The 26,004-nt window shown below is 37.6% G+C and overlaps 3 protein-coding genes and 1 pseudogene across 3 annotated transcripts; 2 read left to right on the plus strand and 2 right to left on the minus strand.

The window, feature by feature from the left end:
- Positions 1–4,361: 4,361 nt before the first annotated feature.
- Positions 4,362–5,314, minus strand: LOC111795073 (GDSL esterase/lipase At2g30310-like). The gene is made up of 3 exons (XM_023677310.1): positions 5,198–5,314; positions 4,661–4,922; positions 4,362–4,573 (listed from the first exon to the last, which is right to left on the minus strand). The coding sequence occupies exons 1-3, from the start codon at positions 5,312–5,314 to the stop codon at positions 4,362–4,364; spliced, it is 591 nt and encodes a 196-aa protein (XP_023533078.1).
- A 6,490-nt stretch (positions 5,315–11,804) lies between these two features.
- On the plus strand, positions 11,805–12,582 carry LOC111795076. The gene is made up of 2 exons (XM_023677318.1): positions 11,805–11,926; positions 12,062–12,582. Exons 1-2 carry the CDS (start codon positions 11,869–11,871, stop codon positions 12,580–12,582), a joined length of 579 nt encoding a protein of 192 aa, XP_023533086.1. The 5' UTR covers positions 11,805–11,868.
- Positions 12,583–13,065: 483 nt separating this feature from the next.
- Positions 13,066–13,795, plus strand: LOC111795807 (zinc transporter SLC39A7-like). Its single transcript, XM_023678397.1, has 2 exons — positions 13,066–13,361; positions 13,392–13,795. The coding sequence occupies exons 1-2, from the start codon at positions 13,130–13,132 to the stop codon at positions 13,619–13,621; spliced, it is 462 nt and encodes a 153-aa protein (XP_023534165.1). The 5' UTR covers positions 13,066–13,129; the 3' UTR covers positions 13,622–13,795.
- Positions 13,796–19,033: 5,238 nt separating this feature from the next.
- On the minus strand, positions 19,034–22,665 carry LOC111795078 (annotated as a pseudogene).
- Positions 22,666–26,004: the final 3,339 nt, after the last annotated feature.

The following is a 26,004-nucleotide window of genomic DNA, read 5'->3' on the forward strand; positions in this document are numbered from 1 at the left end:
AAAAAAAAATGAAGATTCAAGCATTACAAACCACAAACTAAATATAGAGAGAAAAATAAATAGAGAGAGGAGTAAAAGTAGAATAACTTGAAATAACTCGAAATAACTCTTATTTTAACCAAGGAAAATAAGATTTTTAATAAAAATATAATTACGGATCTATACAATTTTAAAAAATAATATAATTATAGATATATAACATTTCAAGACTTTTACGAATGGACCAACGTAAATTACAGAAATAATTTTATAGAGTTCAAACTTGAAATTGATGTCATACGCTCACATAGGTTGACTTGGATTTCAAAGGACAGAATCAGACTTTCATTAAGGATATATTCGTGACAACAACTTAAGCTAACCAGGTAAGTGGCCTTACTATCGACATGGTTATATCTGATGTTGACACGTGCCTGTGGTTCTGCACGTGTCATATATACTGATATGTGTGAATATCTGTGAATCGGTATGCTTATTTTATGTTTATGTTATGTTATAATATGTGTATTGTATGATAATAATTATGGTACGATGTGTTCAAGGATATGTTTGAGATAGGATACAGAAGAATGCACAAAACGAAATGTAACCATAGAAGTAAGATACGTTCGTGAAACGTTAAGGTCAGGTTACATACCAGAGTGCTATGGATAGGGGAGATTGATGAAAGAATATGGTTAGGATATGGATAGAAAGAGATAGGTTTGTGATCGATTGATAGAACGATAGTGTTAGGATACGTTCCTGTGATGATATGACTAAGGTACGTTCACGTAACGATATGACTGTGATAGGTATAAGAACGTTAAGGCTATGATAAGTTAGGGAACGATATGACCACAAAGTGTTTACAATATGAGATGTTTATGATACGATACATTGTGATGTGATATGTTATGTTTAGATTGTTTTGTGTGACCATTGAAGTAATTGGTGTATGAATTGCACGTTATGAAATGACATGTTAAAAGCATGGAGCGTTATGTTATGTTTTCTAAATTGTATGTATACAGCATGTTATGAATATGATATCACGATAAATGAAATGAAATGTAACCCCGTTAGGATTATGTATGATATTTAAACCGAAAAATGAGAAATGATATGTTAAGCATGAAAGATGATAGCGGGGTTATATTCATTAATGATAAAAGTAGAAATATTGGAGACCTCATGTAACGCCCCTATTTTTCTCTAACCTAATTAGCGACGTTACCTTGCACTCGTATGACAAAAGTACGAAAATTTATGTAAGACAACCTCAATAGCGACGTCATGTTCATTATTATAAGTAGTTCATATATGGGGAAAACAATAGCGACAACCTAACTAAGAAATAAATCAACATGTAACTAGGAGAAATAATTGCAATTTAACTATCATTCGAAAGAGTCCAAACAAGACGCCTACGACACTACAAGCCCTCCCTAAGACTTCCATGGCCTTCGCAGCGTTCACCGTCAGCCGTACATGGGGGCCTTGCCCTTACCTAAAAATATGGGTAGCACGTGGCTTGATTATTATATAAAATACCCAGTAAGTCGCCCCACTATTGGGGTTAAGCATACAACATACATTCAGAACACATGTCGGTCGCATACAACACACATACATAAGCACAAGTACCAAAAGAAAGAAAACGTGAGGGGGACCTGTCTTCCATTCCTTTCCATGGCCTTATGCCCTTGCTTTGTCCGGGCAGGGTGGATGCATGGTAGCTCCCCACGCATGGCCCCCGTACGTAACCATGGGCCCACCAGGCGAGTTCGCATGCAAACTCCCTGGGCCTGGCTTGGTCGGGTACGTATGACATACAATACCGGACGTCATGGAAAAGGAGGGCCTGCATGATATCATAGCGAGCATAATATCGAACGTACGCGTCCGTACCATCATTAACATAACCGGGAAGTAACCTCGTGTACATAGCACATAGCTTGCATGAGGTCCCTAAGGTTTACCTCCATGACGTTATACATACAAAAGTTTCATCCCCTCACCTTACCTCCATGACATTATACATACAAAAGTTCCATCCCCTCACCGCATTACATAACATAACTGGGTTAAACATCGAGTAAGCATATCGTAGCACATTAGTCATCACATTCATGGCATGCGGAGTTCTCATTACAATCGTGACATGTCAATCAAGCTCATGCATACAGGGTAGCAAGTCATGGCATAAATATCACATACATAAACATCACATACGTAGCATTTCACAGCAAGAAACATATAACCTAGCATACATCAACAACACACATGGTGCATGCAAGGGCCACAGTGCAGCACCATCGTACATACATAACTAACACCAACAGTAAGGTTACTTACCTCTTGTCCTTGGCCGAAGTTACTCGTGATAATCTAACGTCCACGTCTAACTACCTCCTATAACACCACAATATACACTTAGCGTCCTTTCATGAGGAAACCCAACCAAACCTTATGTCTAACTATCAAGGTAAGTTCCTATCATGATCTTTGTTTAATAATTAAGAGTTGCACTGACCTCAGATGCCTAAAATAAGGGCAGGAATGATTCCAGAAGGGTCGAAAACCTAGGAATCAGTATATTTTTCTTTTACCAAGCCGTTAGCCGAGCCGTCGAGCCAAGCCAAGCCGCGGAGCTGAAACACTGAGCCGACAAGCCGAGAAGGTCCCTGGTGGCGCACAACTCCTGGATGCAGGATGGTATCGTTGGTCTCAGGCTGGAATGGATACGTGGCCCAAAGTCAGTGTCTGACGCGGACTGCAAGGCACGGGCCGCAACAGTGGGCCGCACGTTGGCTGAGCTAGGTCACGGGTACCCGAAGAACCCGACCCATAACCCGCTGCTTTGTCTTCCTCACCCGAGAATCCCGATGAACCCTAATCGTAGAGTTCGACTGCCATTGCCGATGAGACCACTGCCTTCTGTTCGTCCTTGGCGGTGCGTCTGTCCCGCTTGTTACTAAGTACCCTGGCGTCAGTTTGCTCCTACCTAAGGACTCCCAGAAGTCTGAAGTCTCGCGACGTTTTCGATTCCTCGCCTAAACCTTTTAGCTCCTACCTCACAGGTACGACAATGACTCAAAAGGAAAAGACGGCTGCTAAGGTACCTAGGGTTTAATATGGGGACTCAAGGGATTAATACGCCCTTGTTGGCAAGGCATGCCTCACCGGAAATCTCGCGATTTCAGATGAGATTTAAGGTTTTTTTTTTCCTTTTTGAAACCCTTATCTTTACACCTCATGCATTATGTGTGCTCATGCATTTGGGGGGATGCCCCTATTACATCACGAGGGTACGGACGCGTACATCCAATGGCAGGACAACAATCGTTATGTTTTGAATAGCGCTGTCGTGACGGTTACTAGTTCTAACGAGTGTCCGGCCTAAGGAGCTCCCAAAGTATGCTCGCGTGACAAGAAAGGTGGCCCAGCGGTGTGCAAATTGATTGGTGAGTCCATACTCGCACGTATGGGCTGTGTGTAGAGTATATGGTACACGTCTAAATTACCCGTTAGGACAGTACCGTAGGAAAATAGATTGAAAGGATAGGTCCCGTCATTGCATTCGCATGTTCTTGCATTTAACCCCAATAATAGGGTCACTTATCGAGTATTTCTTTAAATACTCAAGCCATGTGCTACTACATTTTTCACGCTAAGGCAAGACATTCCTGTATGGCTGACGAAAACATCGCAACTCGAGACCATGGCACATGCATAGGATAGTGGTATTTATTTTCTTAGACTTGGGCTAGAATAGGATGTTTTTAACTTAAATGTTTATTTATTTTATTTAATCTTTTGTTGTGTCGTTTTTTTAAAGATGTTTTCGAAGCACGTAAGTCCATGGTTGTGATTTAAGATAAGGGTTACGTTTTATGGGATTTAAATGAAGTATTTCCACATTCAATGTTTATGATATTTATACAGTAGCAAACTTAAATTAAGTAGAAAATTTTGGGTCGTTACGTTCCTAGTGCTCTCAAACTAAGAAAGACTCAGAGTCAAAACAACAGAATAACCTAGAGCCCGCTTTAAGCTACCCATTTTTCGTGATATTATGCATGGATCAGCTATATCATGGCAAATTCTTCGGAAGACTTAGTTTATGATTGGATCACAAACAAATTGTTCATTAAATAAGTAAAATTAATTAATTCTCCACCTACATTCTTGGTTAGTCCATATCCATCACATTCCATATCATTAAAACAGAGGAAAATATACAATTTTATCGACCTTCAAACTTTTCATCGATAGAATGTATTATTCCCGATGACTAAATTAAAAGAAATACTGTAAATACTTGACCGGGAGAATATTAGCACGAAATTAATTAAAAATTTAAAATCTTAGTACTAGAACTAGCTAAAATACCATCCGTTTAAATTTAGATGATTCAAAAATTGTTTGAGAAGCGATGTAGTGACAAACTTATAGGCTGCTTCAGTCGGATGAATGCTATCCCAGAACATAAATTTTGATGGATCTTTACACGTTGGGATAATTACATTACATAGAGGCCCCGCTTCTACTAATCCAATTCCACAACAACCCTTCTCTATATGCTCAAAACCTGCTCAACATATGCCCCGAACCAAAAATTAGTTGAAAATGGTTCTCAAACCTTGATTTCCCATAAATATTTACGGAATTGACTTACCATATTTTTTAGGATTAATGACCATATCAATGAGAGGGGTATAAATGCCAGCATACAAAATCGTGCTTCTATGTAGTTGTGATTGTAAATTGCTGAGTAGCTTTGAAAGTTTTTGGTTGTAGTCTTTGGAATCTGAATTTTTATCCTCGAAACGTACTCGGTGGAGGGGATTTCGAAATGATATAGTCTCTTGAATGGGAAGACAACCAACCGGAGGGAGGCCAGCGACGACTGTATAACGGCATCCAAGGTGGTAAATTTCCTGTCAATTTTCAATGAGAATTATGTTTTAAAATATTAATAATGAAAACAAGACACATACTAGAAAGTTTTTAATGTTAAGATAATTTACCTCGATCAAGCTTTGTAGTCTATTCTGTATAAAACCTCGGTAACCGCTAATATTGTATTGTAGTTGTCTTGTCGGAAGGTCATAGAAATTAATGTTTAAGTTATTAGTTCCTGCACTGATAACAACCAAAGCATTACCAATAATCCTTCTGCTTTNTGAAGGTCATAGAAATTAATGTTTTAGTTATTAGTTCCTGCACTGATAACAACCAAAGCATTATCAATAATCCTTCTGCTTTGGTCCACACCCACAATCCCTTGAAGCCTTTGAATGTAATTTTTGAAAAGATCAATTTGCTTCATCACAGGAATGACATTGGATATCATAGAAGTCAAATCGTCAAACCCCGAGTCAGCCGATGCAAAACTGACACCTATTTTGACATCATCATCCGACCGTTCTGGATCCAAAAATTGAGGAACAAGCTCTTTTATGCCTAACTTAGAAGCTATCATGCCAGGGATGAGTTCATTATTCATACGGATCATGAAAGTTTAAAGCATTTGAGAGTACAAAATAAACTCAACATACAACATGCTAAGTGGTTAGAATTTTTTGAAACATTCCCTTATGTCATATGATATAAACAAGGTAAGGAGAACATTGTTGCAGATGCTTTATCACGAAGGTATGTCCTCCTCAATACTTTGAATGCTAGGTTGTTGGGTTTTGAACACATAAAGGATTTGTATCAACATGACATGTTGTTTGCTCCTTTTGTTGAATCTTGTGAAAAAGGACTCATTGTGGATAATTACTTGTTGTTAGATGGATTTTTGTTCCGAAAAGGCAAACTTTGCATACCATCTTGTTCCATACGTGAGCTACTTGTGAGGGAAGCTCATGGAGGTGGTTTAATGGCACACCATGGAGTTTCTAAAACTTATGATATGCTGTCTGAACATTTTTTTTGGCCTAAAATGAGACATGATGTTCATAAAGTTTGTGCTCGTTGCATAGCATGTAAACAAGCTAAGTCTAGGCTTCAACCACATGGTTTATACTCCCCATTACCAGTTCCTAATGGTCCTTGGATTGATATATCAATGGATTTTGTTTTAGGTTTACCTAGGACTAGGAAAGGTTATGATAGCATCTTTGTTGTGGTTGATCGATTTAGTAAAATGGCTCATTTTATTCCTTGTCACAAAACTGATGATGCAAAACATATTGCAGACCTGTTCTTTAGGGAAGTTGTACGATTGCATGGCATTCCTAAAAGCATCGTTAGTGATCGTGATGTCAAATTTTTAAGCCACTTTTGGCGTGTTTTATGGGGTAAGTTAGGAACTAAGCTCGTATATTCAACTACTTGTCATCCTCAAACGGATGGACAAACTGAAGTTGTTAACAGAACCATGACTACTATGCTTAGGGCTATTATTGATAAGAATCTTAAGACTTGGGAGGATTGTTTGCCATTTATAGAATTTGCATATAATAGGGTTGTTCATAGCACTACTAAATGCACACCTTTTGAAATTGTTTATGGCTTTAATCCTTTAACCCCCATTGACTTGTTACCTATACCGTCAAAAGAATTTGTGAATTTTGATGCAAATACCAAGGTTGAGTTTGTTCATAAATTGCACAAGCAAGTAAAAGAACAAATTGAGAAACAAAATTCCAAGGTTGCCACCCGAATTAATAAAGGACGTAAGATTGTCATCTTCAAGCCAGGAGATTGGGTTTGGGTGCATTTTCGAAAAGAAAGATTTCCTACTCAAAGAAAATCTAAGCTTTTACCACGAGGAGATGGACCTTTTCAAGTTCTTGAGCATATCAATGACAATGCTTATAAAATTGATTTACCAGGTAAGTACGGTGTTAGTACAACTTTTAATGTTGTTGATTTGAGTCCTTTTGATGTAGGTGATGACTTGGATTCGAGGACGAATCCTTCTCAAGATGGGGAGAATGATATGAACCAAGACCAAGGAATTTCCATACCTCAAGGTCCAATTACAAGAACGAGAGCCAAGAAGCTACAACAAACCTTATATAGTTATATTCAAGCTATGGTGAGCTCATCAAAGAAAATTCTAGAAGACGCTGGAGACCTCCCTTATATGTTGTGCAAAGTTGAGCTTCAAGAAAGAGATGAATTAAATGCACCTTAAGTTGCATTTAATGAACTCCGCTGAATTTATGAAACTAGTCCAAGGATGAGTCAATAAGCACATTTTATTAATTGCATTATTTAATTATAGTTTAACTATTTGTTTGTCATATTTAAGCTAGTTTTAAATATAGGAGTTAAGGTTATATTGTAACCCACATAGGTTACTATATTCCACCATTAACTAGCCATTTTAATATGGAGGTTATGTGTATTTTTCATTTACTAGCCTATTTAATTTGGGAGTTATGTATCACCTAGGTTAAGGTTGTAAAGACTATATAAATCCTTCTTTTCTTTGATTAGACATTAGATTTTTGAATTAAGAATAGAATTTCTATTTTAGCTTTCTTGAGAGACAAACTTTCTTTGCAAATTCTTGTGTTTAGAACTTGCATGTAGAGTCATTCAAGTGGTATTGATCAAACCTCTTGTGGAGTGATTCGAATCACGAGTTTAGAAACGAGTTTTCTTTACTCCTGATCTTGATCATCAAGGTAATCCGTTCCATACTATCCCTTGGGTTGATTTTCATATCACAACATGTCCCTATGATGAGATTTGTGATGAATGTTGTTTTATATGCTTTCCACTGATTTCAACTGTGTTAGAAAGGATGATGGGCTATTGCGATATGTGCTCTGGGTGATTGATGGATGGTATCTCCCCGTTGAACTTGTTTGCTTGTATGTGAGCATGATACACTACGTGTTAGCTTCAGGTGTTGGATTGTGTGTTCTCACTGTGGAGTGTGTTTACCTGCATAGAACTAGGGCATTAGAGTTAGGTTGGCTAGACGATGACCTAGGTCAGGATGTTTTCAGAAGACTGAGCACTTTAGGGTCGTAAGTGTTGGTAGAGGTTCTAGTTCCTTGTAATAGCCTACAAATAATAATAATAATAATAATAATAATAATAATAATAATATTAATAATAATAAATCATAAATAATGAAATAAATAAAGAAACCCGGGGTAGAATAACTTGAAACGAGGGATCCATTAGAAATTTGTAATGCATGCCAACAAAACTAGAAGGCAACAGAGTAAATCTTGATAAAAAAAAANACCACGAAGTAAATATAGAGAGAGAAAATAAATAGAGAAAGGAGTAAAAGTAGAATAACTTGAAATAACTCTTATTTTAACCAAGGAAAATAAGATTTTTAATAAAAATATAATTACGAATCTATAAAATTTTAAAAAATTATATAATTATAGATATATAACATTTAAAGACTTTTACGAATGGACCAACGTAAATTAGAGAAATAATTTTATAGAGTTCAAACTTTAAATTGATGTCATACGCTCACATAGGTTGACTTGGATTTCAAAGGACAGAATCAGACTTTCATTAAGGATATATTCGTGACAACAACTTAAGCTAACCAGGTAAGTGGCCTTACTATCGACATGGTTATATCTGATGTTGACACGTGCCTGTGGTTCTGCACGTGTCATATATACTGATATGTGTGAATATCTGTGAATCGGTATGCTTATTTTATGTTTATGTTATGTTATAATATGTGTATTGTATGATAATAATTATGGTACGATGTGTTCAAGGATATGTTTGAGATAGGATACGGAAGGATGCACAAAACGAAATGTAACCATAGAAGTAAGATACGTTCGTGAAACGTTAAGGTCAGATTACATACCATAGTGCTATGGATAGGGGAGATTGATGAAAGAATATGAGTTAAACATCGAGTAAGCATATCGTAGCACATTAGTCATCACATTCATGGCATGCGGAGTTCTCATTACAATCGTGACATGTCAATCAAGCTCATGCATACAGGGTAGCAAGTCATGGCATAAATATGACNACATAAACATGACATACATAAACATCACATACGTAGCATTTCACGGTAAGAAACATATAACCTAGCATACATCAACAACACACATGGTGCATGCAAGGGCCACAGTGCAGCACCATCGTACATACATAACTAACACCAACAGTAAGGTTACTTACCTCTTGGCCTTGGCCGAAGTTACTCGTGATAATCTAACGTCCACGTCTAACTACCTCCTATAACACCACAATATACACTTAGCGTCCTTTCATGAGGAAACCCAACCAAACCTTATGTCTAACTATCAAGGTAAGTTCCTATCATGATCTTTGTTTAATAATTAAGAGTTACACTAACCTCAGATGCCTAAAATAAGGGCAGGAATGACTCCAGAAGGGTCGAAAACCCAGGAATCGGTATATTTTTTTGTATACCAAGCCGTTAAGCCGAGTCGTCGAGCCAAGCCAAGCCGCGGAGCTGAAACACTGAGCCGACAAGCCGTTAACTCTTAGCCATTTCGCATGGGAAATGTGTCCCCACGTCGTACAGCCCATTAGCTGCATGGGAATGGGTTGGGTCGCGCCCCGCATAGGGGTACTATATGGGCTTAGTGTATTCAGCACACCCCTAGGCTAGATACCATGTAGTCCCAGATAACCATGCAAAGGTAGAGCCTCATAGAGAGATACCGACCATATCAGCTTGGCGTAAGGAATCTCTAGGTGTCTAATGAAAGGACGATGAACCGGTGAAACTCAAGGGGGCAAGCTCCAAGGGACTAAGATTAGAACCAGATTTTCTAGAACCGAATTAGAAAACCGTGGGAACCTGTTAAATTAGGATGCGAAGAGAGCCTACAAGTAGGTGGCTTACTGAGTATAATTTTTATACTCTTCCTTGCTATGTTTTCTTTTTTCAGTAGCACGAGACGTCGATCAAGGGCGGGCGTGATGGAGACGGGGATTGTCATAGAGGAATGGGTTGTCCCGGGGCGTCAGTCAAGTCTTTATTTTGTTTTTGCATTCTTTCGAAATTTATTTCGAAACTTTTGTTGTTGTTGAAAAACTTTATTTGAATTAAAAGATTTTCTCTATTTCATATTTAAATCACTTTGTGCATTCGTGTNAAGAAATGCTTGGAGCAACTACATGATGGTTGGCATGGTGGGCATGGTAAGGAANCTGTCTTTAGTCACGATCCATAGTAAAATATTGGGTCGTGACAAGTTTCAAATGGTTAATTCTGTTTATTTTTTTTTTCTTTTCTAAAAACAATAATATAGTTTATTTGTTAATTTATATAGTTGAGATCAATGGACCTACAACAACTACAAGAGTCGATGACAGAGAAGTTATCGAGTATAAACTGAAAGGGGTATCGACTATAGAAACTGAGAGGGGTATCAACTATAGAAACTGAGAGGTCATTAAATCTCAAAAAATAATATACAATAATCAATGAGATGTTATGACTTGCATGTAGCAGATTCGGTTGGACGAAAAGTTCAAATGTATCAAGGTGGACAAGAAGGTGTATGGGTCAGGGTAAAATGAAACTTATATTGTTTCAAATGCATAAAAGGTTTTGTTGTCTTGATCCAACCACTACTAGGCTATATATCACCAGTCACATTCAATTCGATGAAGCTCATTTTCCTGCTGTCCCTAGGTCTCTTTCCTCTTTTCATATTTCAAATTTCTTGGAGCCGCGTCTTTACCATATCGATCCCCCTACCCCTTCTTCACTGCACATTGCTCGATCTAGATCCTCTCCATGTGATATTTGTTATGACCTTGTGGATGAGTATGTGCAAATTGATACTTCTCTTGCAGGTTCCTCTTTGCCACTCTCGGCTTCTGATTCACCCTCTATTGAACTTGCTGTTGATTCCTCTTCTTCTTTGGGCTCTGATCCTACGATCACACGAGCAAAAGTTGATATTTTCAAAACTCGTTATCCAACAACTTTTGATCTTTTGGGCTCATTTGGACTTCTTTTTGCTCTTCTTGCACTCATTGAGCCAAGAGAATTCAAATCCACTGCTAAGAGTTGTGTTTGGATTGCTGCTATGGATGAGGAAATTCGAGCTTTACAACAAATGACACTTAGATTTTGGTTCTTCGCCCGTGCAACACCAACATTTTGGGCTCTAAATGGGTGTTTAACACTAAATATTTGCTCAATGGATCTGTTGAGCATTTCAAGACTCGTCTGGTTGCCAAAGGTTATACTCAGATTTCTTGTCTCAATTACACTTGCACTTTCAGTCCTATTGTTAAAGCTACTACTATCGACGGCCGTTGTGACACCTTCAACCTTTCTTACCCAATTTAGCATTTCTACAACACCGAGGCTACCAAGGTACAAGCCTTCTTAGAAAAAGGAATAGAAAAGAGGGGCTAGGATTTTTGAAAGAGGAAGTTTAAAAGTGAGATTCAAACTCAAATTTGCAGAGTTTATGACGACTTTGTTGGGAATCCTTCACGGAAGTGGCTCAAAACATGATTTTTCATAGGTCTAAACTCTTGAATTACCAAAATCTATCAATAATTGAAGAGGAACCCAAGGTATGATTTATAAATTTAAAGATAGTATTTCGATTTAAATTATGACTTGTGATTGTTTGGTTCTAAAATTGGTTCATTCTATTTTAAGAGATCATATTTACCAAATCTTGTGATGAGATCCTAGAGAGAAAATGCTTGGAATCCATAGTTGATGAAATTGCATGTTTGATTTAGTTGTTAGAAAAGGTTTAAACCTTATTTTTAACGGTGTTTTCATCATATTTGTACTATTTATGAATATTGAAGTTAATGAAAATTTTTAAAGTTAGAACGAACTTTAGATATTTTTTTGCTTGAACAGTTCATGACATGCCTGTAGGAATAGGTTTATTTTAAAAGAAAAATAAGTCCAATACAATGGAGGTTAATGGGACTTCTGGTGACTATATGTGGCAGCAACATTGTGGTGGGCATGGTAAGGGATGCTTGGAGCAGCTACATGATGGTGGGCATGGTAAGAAATGCTTGGAGCAACTACATGATGGTTGGCATGGTGGGCATGGTAAGGAATGCTTGGAGCAGCTACATGATGGTTGGCATGGTGAGCATGGTAAGGGATGCTTGGAGCAGCTACATGATGGTTGGCATGGTGGGCATGGTAAGGGATGCTTGGAGCAGCTACATGATTGTTGGCATGGTGGGCATGGTAAGGGATGCTTGGAGCAGCTACATGCTTGTTGGCATGGTGGACATGGTAAGGGATGCTTGGAGCAGCTACATGATGGTTGGCATGGTGAGGGATGCTTGGAGCAGCTACGTGATGGTGGGCATGGTGAGGGATGCTTGGAGCAGCTACATGATGGTGGGCATGGTGAGGGNCGTGCAACACCAACATTTTGGGCTCTAAATGGGTGTTTAACACTAAATATTTGCTCAATGGATCTGTTGAGCATTTCAAGACTCGTCTGGTTGCCAAAGGTTATACTCAGATTTCTTGTCTCAATTACACTTGCACTTTCAGTCCTATTGTTAAAGCTACTACTATCGACGGCCGTTGTGACACCTTCAACCTTTCTTACCCAATTTAGCATTTCTACAACACCGAGGCTACCAAGGTACAAGCCTTCTTAGAAAAAGGAATAGAAAAGAGGGGCTAGGATTTTTGAAAGAGGAAGTTTAAAAGTGAGATTCAAACTCAAATTTGCAGAGTTTATGACGACTTTGTTGGGAATCCTTCACGGAAGTGGCTCAAAACATGATTTTTCATAGGTCTAAACTCTTGAATTACCAAAATCTATCAATAATTGAAGAGGAACCCAAGGTATGATTTATAAATTTAAAGATAGTATTTCGATTTAAATTATGACTTGTGATTGTTTGGTTCTAAAATTGGTTCATTCTATTTTAAGAGATCATATTTACCAAATCTTGTGATGAGATCCTAGAGAGAAAATGCTTGGAATCCATAGTTGATGAAATTGCATGTTTGATTTAGTTGTTAGAAAAGGTTTAAACCTTATTTTTAACGGTGTTTTCATCATATTTGTACTATTTATGAATATTGAAGTTAATGAAAATTTTTAAAGTTAGAACGAACTTTAGATATTTTTTTGCTTGAACAGTTCATGACATGCCTGTAGGAATAGGTTTATTTTAAAAGAAAAATAAGTCCAATACAATGGAGGTTAATGGGACTTCTGGTGACTATATGTGGCAGCAACATTGTGGTGGGCATGGTAAGGGATGCTTGGAGCAGCTACATGATGGTGGGCATGGTAAGAAATGCTTGGAGCAACTACATGATGGTTGGCATGGTGGGCATGGTAAGGAATGCTTGGAGCAGCTACATGATGGTTGGCATGGTGAGCATGGTAAGGGATGCTTGGAGCAGCTACATGATGGTTGGCATGGTGAGGGATGCTTGGAGCAGCTACGTGATGGTGGGCATGGTGAGGGATGCTTGGAGCAGCTACATGATGGTGGGCATGGTGAGGGATGCTTGGAGCAACTACATGATGGTGGGCATGGTGAGGGATGCTTGGAGCATCTACATGATGGTGGCCGTGGTGATGGTGGCTGTGGTGAGGGCTTGATGCAGCTACTTGGTGGTGACTGCCATGATGAGTTGGTGCAACAACAGGGTTGTCATGAAATTCGGCAGATTCGATGACATTGATCTTGGACTGTGCAGGCGCATGGTGGTGATGGTGGTGGTGGCGGCGATGATGATGATGATGCGAGCCTGGAGCGACTGCTTTATGGTGGCTGTCGTGGTGAGTTGGTGCAGGAGCTAGGCTTTCATGAGATTCAGTAGCTTCAAAGACATTGAAACTACAATAGAAAAGAAACAAAAGCACACAAACACTTGTTTTAAGAGAAGCCATTTGAATATGATATGAACTTCTAAGCCTGAAATGTCATATATATATATATATAACGGTTCATAATAAATCGAAAAACATTCTAAATTGAGAGTATACTGTATAATTAAGTAAAAGTTGAATAGTCTTGTCTAGAGGGTCGTGCGCCAGTCAATTTAACTCGATTTTCATCTATATTTGGATTTTAAAATAAAGAACCAAACTCACCTTCCATAACATTCTAAATTGAGAGTATACTATATAATTAAGTAAAAGTTGAATAGTCTTGTCTAGAGGGTCGTGCCCGTCAGTTTAACTCGATTTTCATCTATATTTGGATTTTAAAATAAAGAACCAAACTCACATTCCATATATGAATTCAACAAATTTCTTAATTAAAGTTTTATATTTAATTTAAAATGTCAATTTAAGAATTTGATTCGGGAATGTTTTCAACAAATTAAAAAGAAAAATATTAAAACTGAAGGTGGAAAGAGAAAAGGTTGCCCTGGGATAATCTTTAATTTCTCTATTTTTTTTCTAATAAAATAATAATGTATAGACTTAAATGTTCATAATAAAATTTTAAAACAATATAGTAATCAACAAGGAAAAATGACTAAAAAATGGAAGAGAAAATGCACGACTAGAATACGAGTGAGACAATATGGATGAGTATGTTATGCATGATTTAAGAAATTATCAACATGTCCCTTTGATGAGATTTGTGATGAATGTTGTTTTATATGCTTTCCACTGTGTTAGAAAGGATGATGGGCTATTGTGATATGTGCTCTGGGTGATTGATGGATGCTATCTCCCCGTTGAACTTGTTTGCTTATAGGTGAGCATGATAGACTATGTGTTAGCTTCAGGTGTTTAATTGTGTGTTCTCCCTGTGGAGTGTGTTTACTTGCACAGAGCTAGGGCGTTAGAGTTAGGTTGGCTAGACGATGACCTAGGTCAGGATGTTTTCAGTAGACTAAGCACTTTAGGGTCGTGAGTGACGGTAGAGGTTCTAGTTCCTTGTACTACAAATAATAATAATAATAAATAAATAAAATATACAAATAAACAAATAGAAATAATTATTAAAAAAATAGTTAAATAATAATAATAATAAATAAATAAATAAATAAAAGAAAGAAACAACTTTTCCCCACTTCTCCCACTATCCTCTTATCCCTTCTCACAATTATCTCTCCTCAACCCATCCTTATGCCAGAAAGTAACAGCAAAAAGAAAGAAAAACAACCATCCTCAAATTTGTTTGAGGAAAAAAATGAGAATAGCTTTTAGCCAGTTGAGATTCACTAGATATTTATGTTGGAGATAGATCCAATAATAAGGTATATATTAAATCTTCATTTTCTTTTATCCTATTTCTTTTTTTAAAATCACAGCCATTTACAGTTAGATCTTTCTTAAATTATTACATTGATTTATCTTTGAGTTAGAAACTAATGGTCAATCATTTATAATTCCATTCCAGTAAATCACACGAAATTCTACTAAATCAAGTAAGATTAGTAATATTAGATTAAATTTATATCAATAGCCAAGTCCAGTTGAGATTCACTAGATATTTATAGATCCCATCAATAACCTATATATTAAATCTTCATTTTCTTTTATCCTATTTGTTTTTTTTAAATCACAGCCATTTGCAGTTAGATCTTCCTTAAATTATTACATTGATTTAGCTTTGAGTTAGAAACTAATTGTCAATCCTTTATAATTCCATTCCAGTAAATCACACGAATTCTAGTAAATCAAGTGAGATTAGTAATATTAGATTAAATTTATATCAATAGCCAAGTGAATAGATTGAAAATAGAATGGCCAAGAAAATTTGCAAATAGAAACATTGAGATAAGGAAAGATTTGGAAACAGGGATCCATTAGAAATTTGGAATACATGCAAACAAAATTAGGAGGCAATAGAGTAAATACAGAGAGTAAATACAGATAAAAAAACAAATTAAGTCATTAAAAACCACAAACTAAATATAGAGAAAAGTAAATACACAGAGCAGTAAAAGGCAGAACCATTAGAAATTTGGAATACATGCTAACAAAATTAAAAGCAACAGGGTAAATACAGATAAAAAAAAGGAAGATTCAGGAATAACTTGAAATAACTCTTATTTATTATTATTATTTTTTTATATATAATAGTAACCATGGAAAATAAGATTTTTAATAAAAATATAATTGTAGAGGTATAACGTTTCAAGATTTTTAACAATGGACTAATGTAAATTAGAGAATAATTTTATAGAGTTCAAACTTGAAACTGATGTCATGCGCTCATATAGGTTGACTTGGATTTCAAATGTAAGAATCTGACTTTCATTAAAGATATATTGGTGACAACAACTTAAGCTAACAAGGTAAGTGGCCTTACTATTGTCATGGTTATATCTGATGTTGACACATGTCTGTGGTTCAGCACGGGTCATATATACTGATATGTGTGAATTATCTGTGAATCGGTATGCTTATATTATGTTTATGTTATGTTATAGTATGTGTATTGTATGATAATAATTATGGTACGATGTGTTCAAGGATATGTTTGAGATAGTATACGGAAGAATGCACAAAACAAAATGTAACGATAGGAGTAAGATACGTTCATGAAACGTTAAGGTTAGGTTACATACCAGAGTGCTATGGATAGGGGAGATTGATGAAAGAATATGATTAGGATATGGGTAGAAAGAGATTGGTTTGTGATAGATTGATAGAATGATAGCGTTAGGATACGTTCCTGTGATGATATGACTGTGATAGGTATAAGAACGTTAAAGCTATGATAAGTTAGGGAACGATATGACCACGAAATGTTTATGGTATGACATGTTTATGATACGATATTTTGTGATGTGATATGTTATGTTTAGATTGTTTTGTGCGACCATGGATGTAATTGTTGTATGAATTGCACGTTATGAAATGACATGTTAAAAGCATGGAGCATTATGTTATGTTTTCTAAATTGTATGTATACATCATGTTATGAATGACATGATATCACGATAAATGAAATGAAATGTAACTCTGTTAGGATTATGTATGATACGTAGACCGAAAAATAAGAAATGACATGTTAAGCATGAAAGATGATAGCGGGGTTATATTCATTTATGGTAAAAGTAGAAATATTGGGGACCTCATGCATTATGTGTGCTCATGCATTTGGGGGATACCCTTATTCCATCACGAGGGTACGGACGCGTACATCCAAGGGCAGGACAACAATCGTTATGTTTTGCATAGCACTGTTGTGACGGTTATTAGTTCTAATGGGTGTCCGGCCTAAGAAGCTCCCAAAGTATGCTTGCTTGACAAGAATGGTGGTCCTATGGTGTGTGAACTGATTGTTGAGTTCATACTCGCACGTATGGGCTGTGTGTAGAGTATATGGTACACGTTCAAATTACCCGTTAGGACAGTACCGTAGGAAAATAGATTGAAAGGATAGGTCCCGTCATTACATTTGCATGTTCTTGCATTGAACCCCAATAGTGGGGTCACTCACTGAGTATTTCTTTAAATACTCAAGTCATGTGCTACTACATTTTTCAAGTTAAGGCAAGACATTCCTGTACGGCTGACGACGACATCGCAACTCGAGACCATAGCACATGCATACGATAGTGGTATTTATTTTCTTAGACTTAAGCTAGAATAGGATGTTTTTAACTTAAACATTTATTTATTTTATTTAACCTTTTGTTGTGTCATTGTTTTTAAACATGTTTTCGAAACATGTAAGTCCATGGCTGTGTTTTAAGATAAGGATTACGTTGTATGGGATTTAAATGAAGTATTTCCACATTCAATGTTTATGATATGTATACAGTAGCGACCTTAAATTAAGTAGAAAATTTGGGTCGTTACATTACTAGTGCTCCCAAACTAAAAAAGACTCAAAGAGTCAAAACAACAGAATAACCTGGAGCCCGCTTTAAGCTACCTATTTGTCATAGGAATCCATAAGTGTCCTCAACTCTCCGATATGACCAAGGCAAAGTTTACATTATAGATTACATGTTTAGGTGATCGATAGGTACATCTCCCTAGCAAAGCATGCATGAGAGAACTCATTTAGGATTACAGCACTACAGTTAGTGTAGTTTACATGTTGACCAAAGTCAAAACGTTTCCAATAGACCATTCACCCTAGGATCGTGAGCGGGGATAGGAGGTCTAGATCTAAGTGCACCTAGGAACTTTTATTAGCCTCGAGGAGCTAACCCCAAGCGTTTTGAAAACGAGAGATGAGATTCAAACTGCCTAAAAATCCCTAAGAACTTGGTTGAACTCCAAGGCAACCAAGGACGACCAAGGGTAGTTCTTCAGGCTCATAACAATGTGACAATGTCATTAAAGTTTTGCTACCTATCCACTCTTGTACTCTTTTTTTTTTTTTTTTTGTTTTTTNACCGTCGAGATAGGCACAAGCCGGATAGGGAAGGTGTGTTGAGACGACTATATGCCACACCCATATGGAAATGACCAGCGGTCTGCTGAATAAGGCTTATATGCTTAAACCTATTCGTGGGAGGGGGCGTGAGAAAACATATGTTAACCTGGCCGACACACAGGGGGTCGCTCCTCAAGGTTTAGTGACTTTATGGTCTCATAGAAGGGTCTATCACCTAACCTTCCATGGATGATGTTCAGGTTAACACCATACTGTCCCTACAGAGTATATGAGGTCGTGCTTCAATCTAAGTCATTGATCCTTCACTACGTAACAAAGTAAGCTGCCAAAGTCAAAAAATAGAAAGATTGTAGCAACTCAGCAAGACAAAGGTAACCTCTAGGTCGTAGGCAGTTGGTACGGTGTCAACAAAGCTTCCACTTCTCTTTCCACTCCTAGAACCATTGAATCAGGCCTAGACCAATTAAGGTTGTGTGACCTATAATTCAGTTGGAAATAGCTTTCAAGACTTTGTACCTAAACACAAATTTATCAACTAGCTTATTGTAACTCAACTTGAGCATCAAAACCAACCCTTACAGTTTGAAACTTACAAATGAAAAAATGTATATAAAGGGCTTGCGGAGAACTGTATTATTTTATTTTGAGGTTTTAAAATTTGTATAATAGTTAAATTATCTATTTAGTTTTAAGAAATATACTATTCTAAGTAAAATTAAACTTCAAAATAACTAGAAAAATCCTGCAAAGGTAAACACAAATTTAATGCTTAAACTTGCTTGAGAAGCCATTCAGTGATGAACTTGTAGACTACTTCAGTCGGATAGATGCCATCCCAAAATATGTATTTTAATAGATCTTCACACGTTCGGGTTAGGACACTACATAAAGGTCCTATTTCTGCCAATCCAGTTCCACAACAACCTGTGTTCGTATGCTCAAAACCTGTACAACCAAATGTCAAGATTTAGTTGAAAATGATTCTTAAAACTTGATTTCTTCAAAATATTTATGACTTAGATCCTATAAGTTAATAAATTTTTCTATTTCTACAAGCACCAACTTACCATATTGTTGAGGATTATTGATCATGTCGATGAGAGGGGTATAAATGTCAGCATACAACATTGTGCTTCCAAGTAGTTGGAGCATACAATATTGTGCTTACAGGTAGTTGGAACTATAGATTGCTCAACAACTTTGAAAGCTTCTTATTATAGGATGTGGAGTCCGAGTTTTGATCTTCAAATCATATTCGATGTAGGGGATTTTGAAACGATACACTATCTTGNCAGTTTGAAACTTACAAATGAAAAAATGTATATAAAGGGCTTGCGGAGAACTGTATTATTTTATTTTGAGGTTTTAAAATTTGTATAATAGTTAAATTATCTATTTAGTTTTAAGAAATATACTATTCTAAGTAAAATTAAACTTCAAAATAACTAGAAAAATCCTGCAAAGGTAAACACAAATTTAATGCTTAAACTTGCTTGAGAAGCCATTCAGTGATGAACTTGTAGACTACTTCAGTCGGATAGATGCCATCCCAAAATATGTATTTTAATAGATCTTCACACGTTCGGGTTAGGACACTACATAAAGGTCCTATTTCTGCCAATCCAGTTCCACAACAACCTGTGTTCGTATGCTCAAAACCTGTACAACCAAATGTCAAGATTTAGTTGAAAATGATTCTTAAAACTTGATTTCTTCAAAATATTTATGACTTAGATCCTATAAGTTAATAAATTTTTCTATTTCTACAAGCACCAACTTACCATATTGTTGAGGATTATTGATCATGTCGATGAGAGGGGTATAAATGTCAGCATACAACATTGTGCTTCCAAGTAGTTGGAGCATACAATATTGTGCTTACAGGTAGTTGGAACTATAGATTGCTCAACAACTTTGAAAGCTTCTTATTATAGGATGTGGAGTCCGAGTTTTGATCTTCAAATCATATTCGATGTAGGGGATTTTGAAACGATACACTATCTTGAATGGGAAGACAACCAATCGGAGGGAGGCCAACAACCACTATATTGCGACATCCGAGCTGGTAAATTTCTTGTTCATTTACAACCAAATAATGAAGATGGAAAGTTATAATTTGACATTTTGATTATTGTGTTAACAAACATTGATTAGGAGTAATATGGGCACACGGTGTAATTTACCTTGATGAAGCTTTGTAGTCTATTTTGTATGAAATCTTGGTAACCACTAATATTGTACTCTTGTTTCCTTGTCGGAAGGTCGTAGAAATTGATGTCCAAATCATTAGTTCCTGCACTAATAATAACCAAAGCGCTACCAATAATCTTCTAAATTTCATCCACACCCACAATCTCTCGAAGTCTTTGAATATAGTTCTTGAAAAGATCAATTTGTTTCATCACAGGAATAGCTTTGGATACCGTAGCAGTTAGATCATCAAACCCTGTGCCAGCTGATGCAAAACTGACTCCTGTTCTCACCTCATCATTCGACAATTTTCGATCCAAAAATGGAGGAACAAACTCCTTTATCTCCAATCTAGAAGCCACCATGTCAGGAATGAGTTTTCCATTACTAAACCTTCCAATAGCAGTATGACCAGGAAAATCTTTACCATATGGGGAGTAATTAGCCTTGAAATTGTGGGAATGAAGTTGTTATTTCCCGTATCTAACGGAGAATCACCGAAAATAAGAATGGCAGGAAAAGATCGACATATTTTAAGATGAGAAGCACTGCACAATTTGCTAATACATAATGACAAAATTATATGGAGTGATAAAGCAGCAATGAGATAATTCACTTGTGCCCTTGGTGGTGTTCTTCAAGTTTTTTTGTTTTTTTTTTTTTTTTTGATATCATATTTGTCGATTGGTGTATGTATTAATAGGGTTTGATAGACTTAAAAGTAAGCTCTTTATGGTTTGTGCATGGAGTTATTTAGTTGATAGCAATTTCAAGCCATTGAATGCTATGTTGTTTCAAATGGTTCATTCCGTTTATTTGTCTTTTTTTTTTCTAAAAAAAATAATATAGTTTATTTGTTAATTTATATAGTTGAGATCAAGGTACCTACAACAACTACAAGAGTCGATGACCGAAAAGTTATCTAGTATAAACTGAAAGGGGTATCGACTATAGAAACTGAAAGGGGTATTGACTATAGATTGTAAGGTCATTAATCTCAAAAAATAATATACAATAATCAATGAGATGGTATAACTTGCATGTAGCAGATTCGGTTGGACGAAAAGTTCAAATGCATCAAGGTGGACAAGAAAGTGTCTAGGTTAGAGTAAAATGAAACTTATATTGTTTCAAATGCATAAAAGGTTTTGTTGTCTTGATCAAACAACCACTAGACTATATATCACCGATCACATTCAATTCGATGAAGCTCATTTTCCTGCTGTCCCTAGGTCTCTTTCCTCTTTTCATATTTCAAATTTCTTGGAGCTGCATCTTTACCATATTGATCCCCTTACCCTTTCTTCACTGCACATTCCTCGATCTAGCTCCTCTCCATGTGATATTTGTTATGACCTTGGGGATGAGTATGTGCAAATGGATATTTCTCTTGTAGGTTCGTATTTGCCACCCTTGGCTTCTGATTTGCCCTCTATTGAACATGCTGTTGATTCCTCATCTTCTTTGGGCTCTAATCCTACAATCACACGAGCAAAAGTTGATATTTTCAAAACTCGTCATCCAACAATTTTTTATGTTTTGGGTTCATTTGAACTTATTTTTGCTCTTCTTGCATTCATCTAGCCAAGAGAATTCAAATCTACTACTAAGAATCGTGTGTGGATTGCTACCATGGATGAGAAAATTCGAGCTTTACAACAAATGAAACTTAGATTTTGGTTCTTTGCCTATGCAACAGCAACATCGTTGGCTCTAATTGGGTGTTTCACACCAAATATTTGCTTGATTGATCTGTCGAGCTTTTTAAGACTCGTCTTGTTGCAAAAGGTTATACTCAGATTCCTTGTCTCAACTACACCGACACTTTTTGTCTTGTTGTTAAAGCTACTGCTATCTGCGTTGTACTTTCTTCTGTTGTCATAAATAAATGGTTTCTTTGGTAACTTGGGTTAAAGAATGTCTTCTCAATGGCACTCTTACTCTACATTTTTATATGAAACATTCTCACTTTCCCACTCATGTCGTCTATTAAAGAAAGCCCTCTATGGCTTAAAGCAAGTTTCTCACATCTGATTTTAGCATTTCAACTCATTTCTTCTCACACTTGGTTTTTCTTGTAGTCGCGTTGACACGTCTCTTTTTGTCTTTCATCAATAGTAAAATCATATCTATTTTCTTCGTTACGTTGATGATATTATTCTTACTGGCAACAACCCATCTCTTCTCGAAAACTTTACTCGCAAGCTTCATTCTGAGTTTGCTACGAAGAATTTTTTCTCTCTCAATACTTTCTTAGTCTTGAAGCTTCACCCATTACTGATGGTCTTTTTATTAGTCAGTTAAAATATGGTTTAGATATTCTTACTCGTGCTCAGTAGAAAACCACTCCACACACATAGTTGTTTCTCAACACTTGATAGTTGACGGTTCTCCTTTCTCTTATCCAGCTCTCTATCAATCTTTTGTTGGCACACTTCATACTTAACCATTACGTGTCCAAATATTGTCCATGTTGTCAATTCTGTCTTCAATTTTTGCATGCCCTTATCGCGCAGATTACTTACTTACTCTCAAGAGTATTCTTTCCTATTGAAGGACACACTCCACTTTGGCCTTACGTTTCGTCCATCCACTGTTCGTAGCGCGCCAGTGGCTTATACGAACCATGATTACAACCTGTGGCCCGAATTAAGACAAACCCAAGTCTCGGCCCACAATCAGCGTGAAGCCCAGTAGCCATGAACCATGCCCCAAAGCCACCTACAACATCGATTGCTCAGCCGACCTCAAATGTTTGGCCTAATCGAGCCCAGTATCTTCGGCCACAACTAACGCATCGTAGGAACAAATTGAGAGCGTGACACGTGTGCACAACCTGCGTACACATCTTCTTTCCACAGTGACACATGTTGTGCATGCATACGCTGACTCCTTCGACTCAGTCGGTTCAAGTTTAGGGAGAACGTTGGCTGAAGCCAACCAAGTAAGTGACTCTACTATTGGCACGATTAGGAATTGATATTTATATAATAACATGTTCCTATGGTTCTACACGTGTTATATGCTTGACATGTGTGAAATGTTTATGAAACGATATGACTATGATATGCTTATGAATATGGTACGTTTATGAAACAATATGACTAGGATATGTTTATGAAACGATATGATTAGGATATGTTAATGAATTGATAAGACTATGATATGTTTATGAAACGATATGATTATGATATATTTATAAACGTATGACTATGATATGTTTATGAAATGATATGAAAGAATACATCCATTAATGAAACGCGTTCCCACCTTGCCAAGCTCAATTCCAGGGGGCAACTACTTTGTGTTGGCATGGTGAGGGTTGCTTGGAGCAGCAACATGATGGTGGCCGTTGTGGTGGGGAGGGCTTGATGCAGCTTACTTGGTGGTGACTGCCATGATGAGTTGGTGCAACAACAGGGTTATCGTGACATTCAACAGATTGATGACATTGAACTTGGACTGCGTAGGCATGTGGTGGTGGTGACGGTGATGGTGATGGTAAGGGCTTGGAGCAGTCACATTATAGTGGCCATGGTGGTGGTGGTGAGGGCTTGAAGCAGCTACATGATGGTGGCCATGGTGGTGGTGAGGGCTGTTATCTTTGATTGAGCAATTCGCCTGGTGAGAAATACTCTCGAAGAAAAATTGCGGAAGAATTTGTTGAGAGAAGAAAGAACAGAAAAGCAGAAGGGAAAAACAGAAAGAGGAAGAGTACCGAAGATTTGGGATTTGACTTTGCTGAAGACACGGTGCAAATGTTTCTCATTTAATTTGGCTATTTAAAATAAATTACATTCTAAAATTGGCGGAAGTGACCAACAAATCTTGCGCCTAAAGTTGGCCCCAGCTAAAAATACGCTCTTCTCCATTATAAATAAAGGTAGCCTTATTTTAGATGGCCTAAAATAAAAATTAAACTGAGTTTAAGAAAAATGTGAATAACCTACATAAAGAAAAACCATAGCTTTTTATCAAATAATCTCTTCCTCAAAGATGTGGTATATCTACCTTATTATTCGAACTCCGATCTTCGAGAGTAGTTCCTCAAATTTTACCCGCGCCAAGTACTTGGTGAAAATGTCGTCAAGCTGTTCCTCTGTTCAAATGAAGTCAATCTTGATAAGCCCAAGATCTGCACACTCCCAGATGTAATGGAACCTGATATCTATGTGCTTGCTCCTGTCGTGCAAAACTGAATTTTTTATCATGCAGATCGTAGCTTTGTTGTCCACGTACAACATTGGTGGACCGCCTTCTCTTCCAATGAGTTCTTCCATCAGCCGAGCAAGGCAGACCCCCTGTGTGGCTGCTGTCGAAGTGGCGATGTACTTGGTTTGGCAAGAAGACAACACAACTACCTTTTGTTTAGTTGATTGCTAGCAGATCGCGCCGCCTGAGAGGAAGTAAATCATCCCGCTGGTGCTCTTACAATCATCAACGTCACCCACCATGTCACTCAAACTGTAGCCGACCAGCTCAAGCTTCTCCTTTCCTTTTCTTGCACAGTATCTCACACCCCAGCGTCTGGTTCCAGCCACCTAGCACAGGATGCACTTGACAGCCACAAGATGCTCCTCCCCAGGTGCTTCCATAAACCTACTCACGTATCCAGCGGAATAAGCAAGGGCAGGACGTGTGTTTACAAGATAGCGCAGGCTCTCGACAATGCTGCTGTAATTGGTGACGTCAACTACCGTCGTAGTGCCGACCTTCCTTAACTAGAGTCGGGCCTCCATTGGCGTCCTTGTAGGGTTACTGTCCGCTAGCCCAGCTGTGTTCAGCAGCTTCTTCGCGTATGCACTTTGGCAGATGGTGATCCCGGCAATACTCTGTTGCACATTGATGCCAAGTAGCAGCTAAGCACTGAGATCGCTCATCTTGGAGTTCTTTGACATCTCCGTCTTGAATCTTTCAAGAATATTCATCTCCCCTCCAGTGATTATGATGTCGTCGACGTACACTCTCACAATCAGTCGCTGCTCGCCAAGCCCGTGCATGTACATGCCATGCTCAGAGGCACAACGCTTGAACTTCAGCGACAGCAGGGTATTGTCGAGCTTCGCGTTCCAGGCTCGTGGTGCTTGCCGAAGCCCGTAGAGTACCTTATGCAAGCACAGTACCTTATCAGAGTTGTCGTTGTCCATAAAGCCAGGTGGTTGTCGGACGTAGACGGTCTCTTTAAGCTCTCCGTTAAGGAAAGCGGACTTCACGTACATGTGGTGGACCTCCCAAGAGCAATGTGCCGCGATTTCCAGCAACAGGTAGACGGATTCCAACCTTGCCACCGGCGCGAATACATCTTCAAAATCTGCACCATGCTTCTGGTCGTAACCCTTCGCCACCAGACGAGCCTTGTGCTTCACAACTTCTCCCTCTTCATTCTGCTTTAATTTGAACACCCATTTGAGCCCCCCTATGGCTCGGTGTCCTGATGGCATGTCCTCCTAACTCCACGTCTTGTTCTCAATGATGGCCGCCAGCTCTTCCGACGTTGCCTTCAACCAGCACGAGTTCCTTTCTGCTTCAATGAAAGAGTTCGGTTCATCC

This window comes from Cucurbita pepo, chromosome LG05 (genome assembly GCF_002806865.2).
Source record: "Cucurbita pepo subsp. pepo cultivar mu-cu-16 chromosome LG05, ASM280686v2, whole genome shotgun sequence".
In the NCBI taxonomy this organism is placed as follows: domain Eukaryota; kingdom Viridiplantae; phylum Streptophyta; class Magnoliopsida; order Cucurbitales; family Cucurbitaceae; genus Cucurbita; species Cucurbita pepo.

Excerpts from the sequence above, each read along its gene's own strand:
- LOC111795073 (XM_023677310.1), bottom strand. The coding sequence starts at position 5,314 with ATGAAGCAAATTGATCTTTTCAAAAATTACATTCAAAGGCTTCAAGGG. Across the intron at positions 4,923-5,197 it reads TTATCAGTGCAGGAACTAAT|GAAATTTACCACCTTGGATG; the intron begins AACTAAAACATT and ends GAAAATTGACAG. Across the intron at positions 4,574-4,660 it reads CATTAATCCTAAAAAATATG|GTTTTGAGCATATAGAGAAG; the intron begins GTAAGTCAATTC and ends TATGTTGAGCAG.
- LOC111795807 (XM_023678397.1), top strand. The coding sequence starts at position 13,130 with ATGGAGGTTAATGGGACTTCTGGTGACTATATGTGGCAGCAACATTGT. Across the intron at positions 13,362-13,391 it reads GCTACATGATGGTTGGCATG|GTGGGCATGGTGAGGGATGC; the intron begins GTGAGGGATGCT and ends AGCTACGTGATG.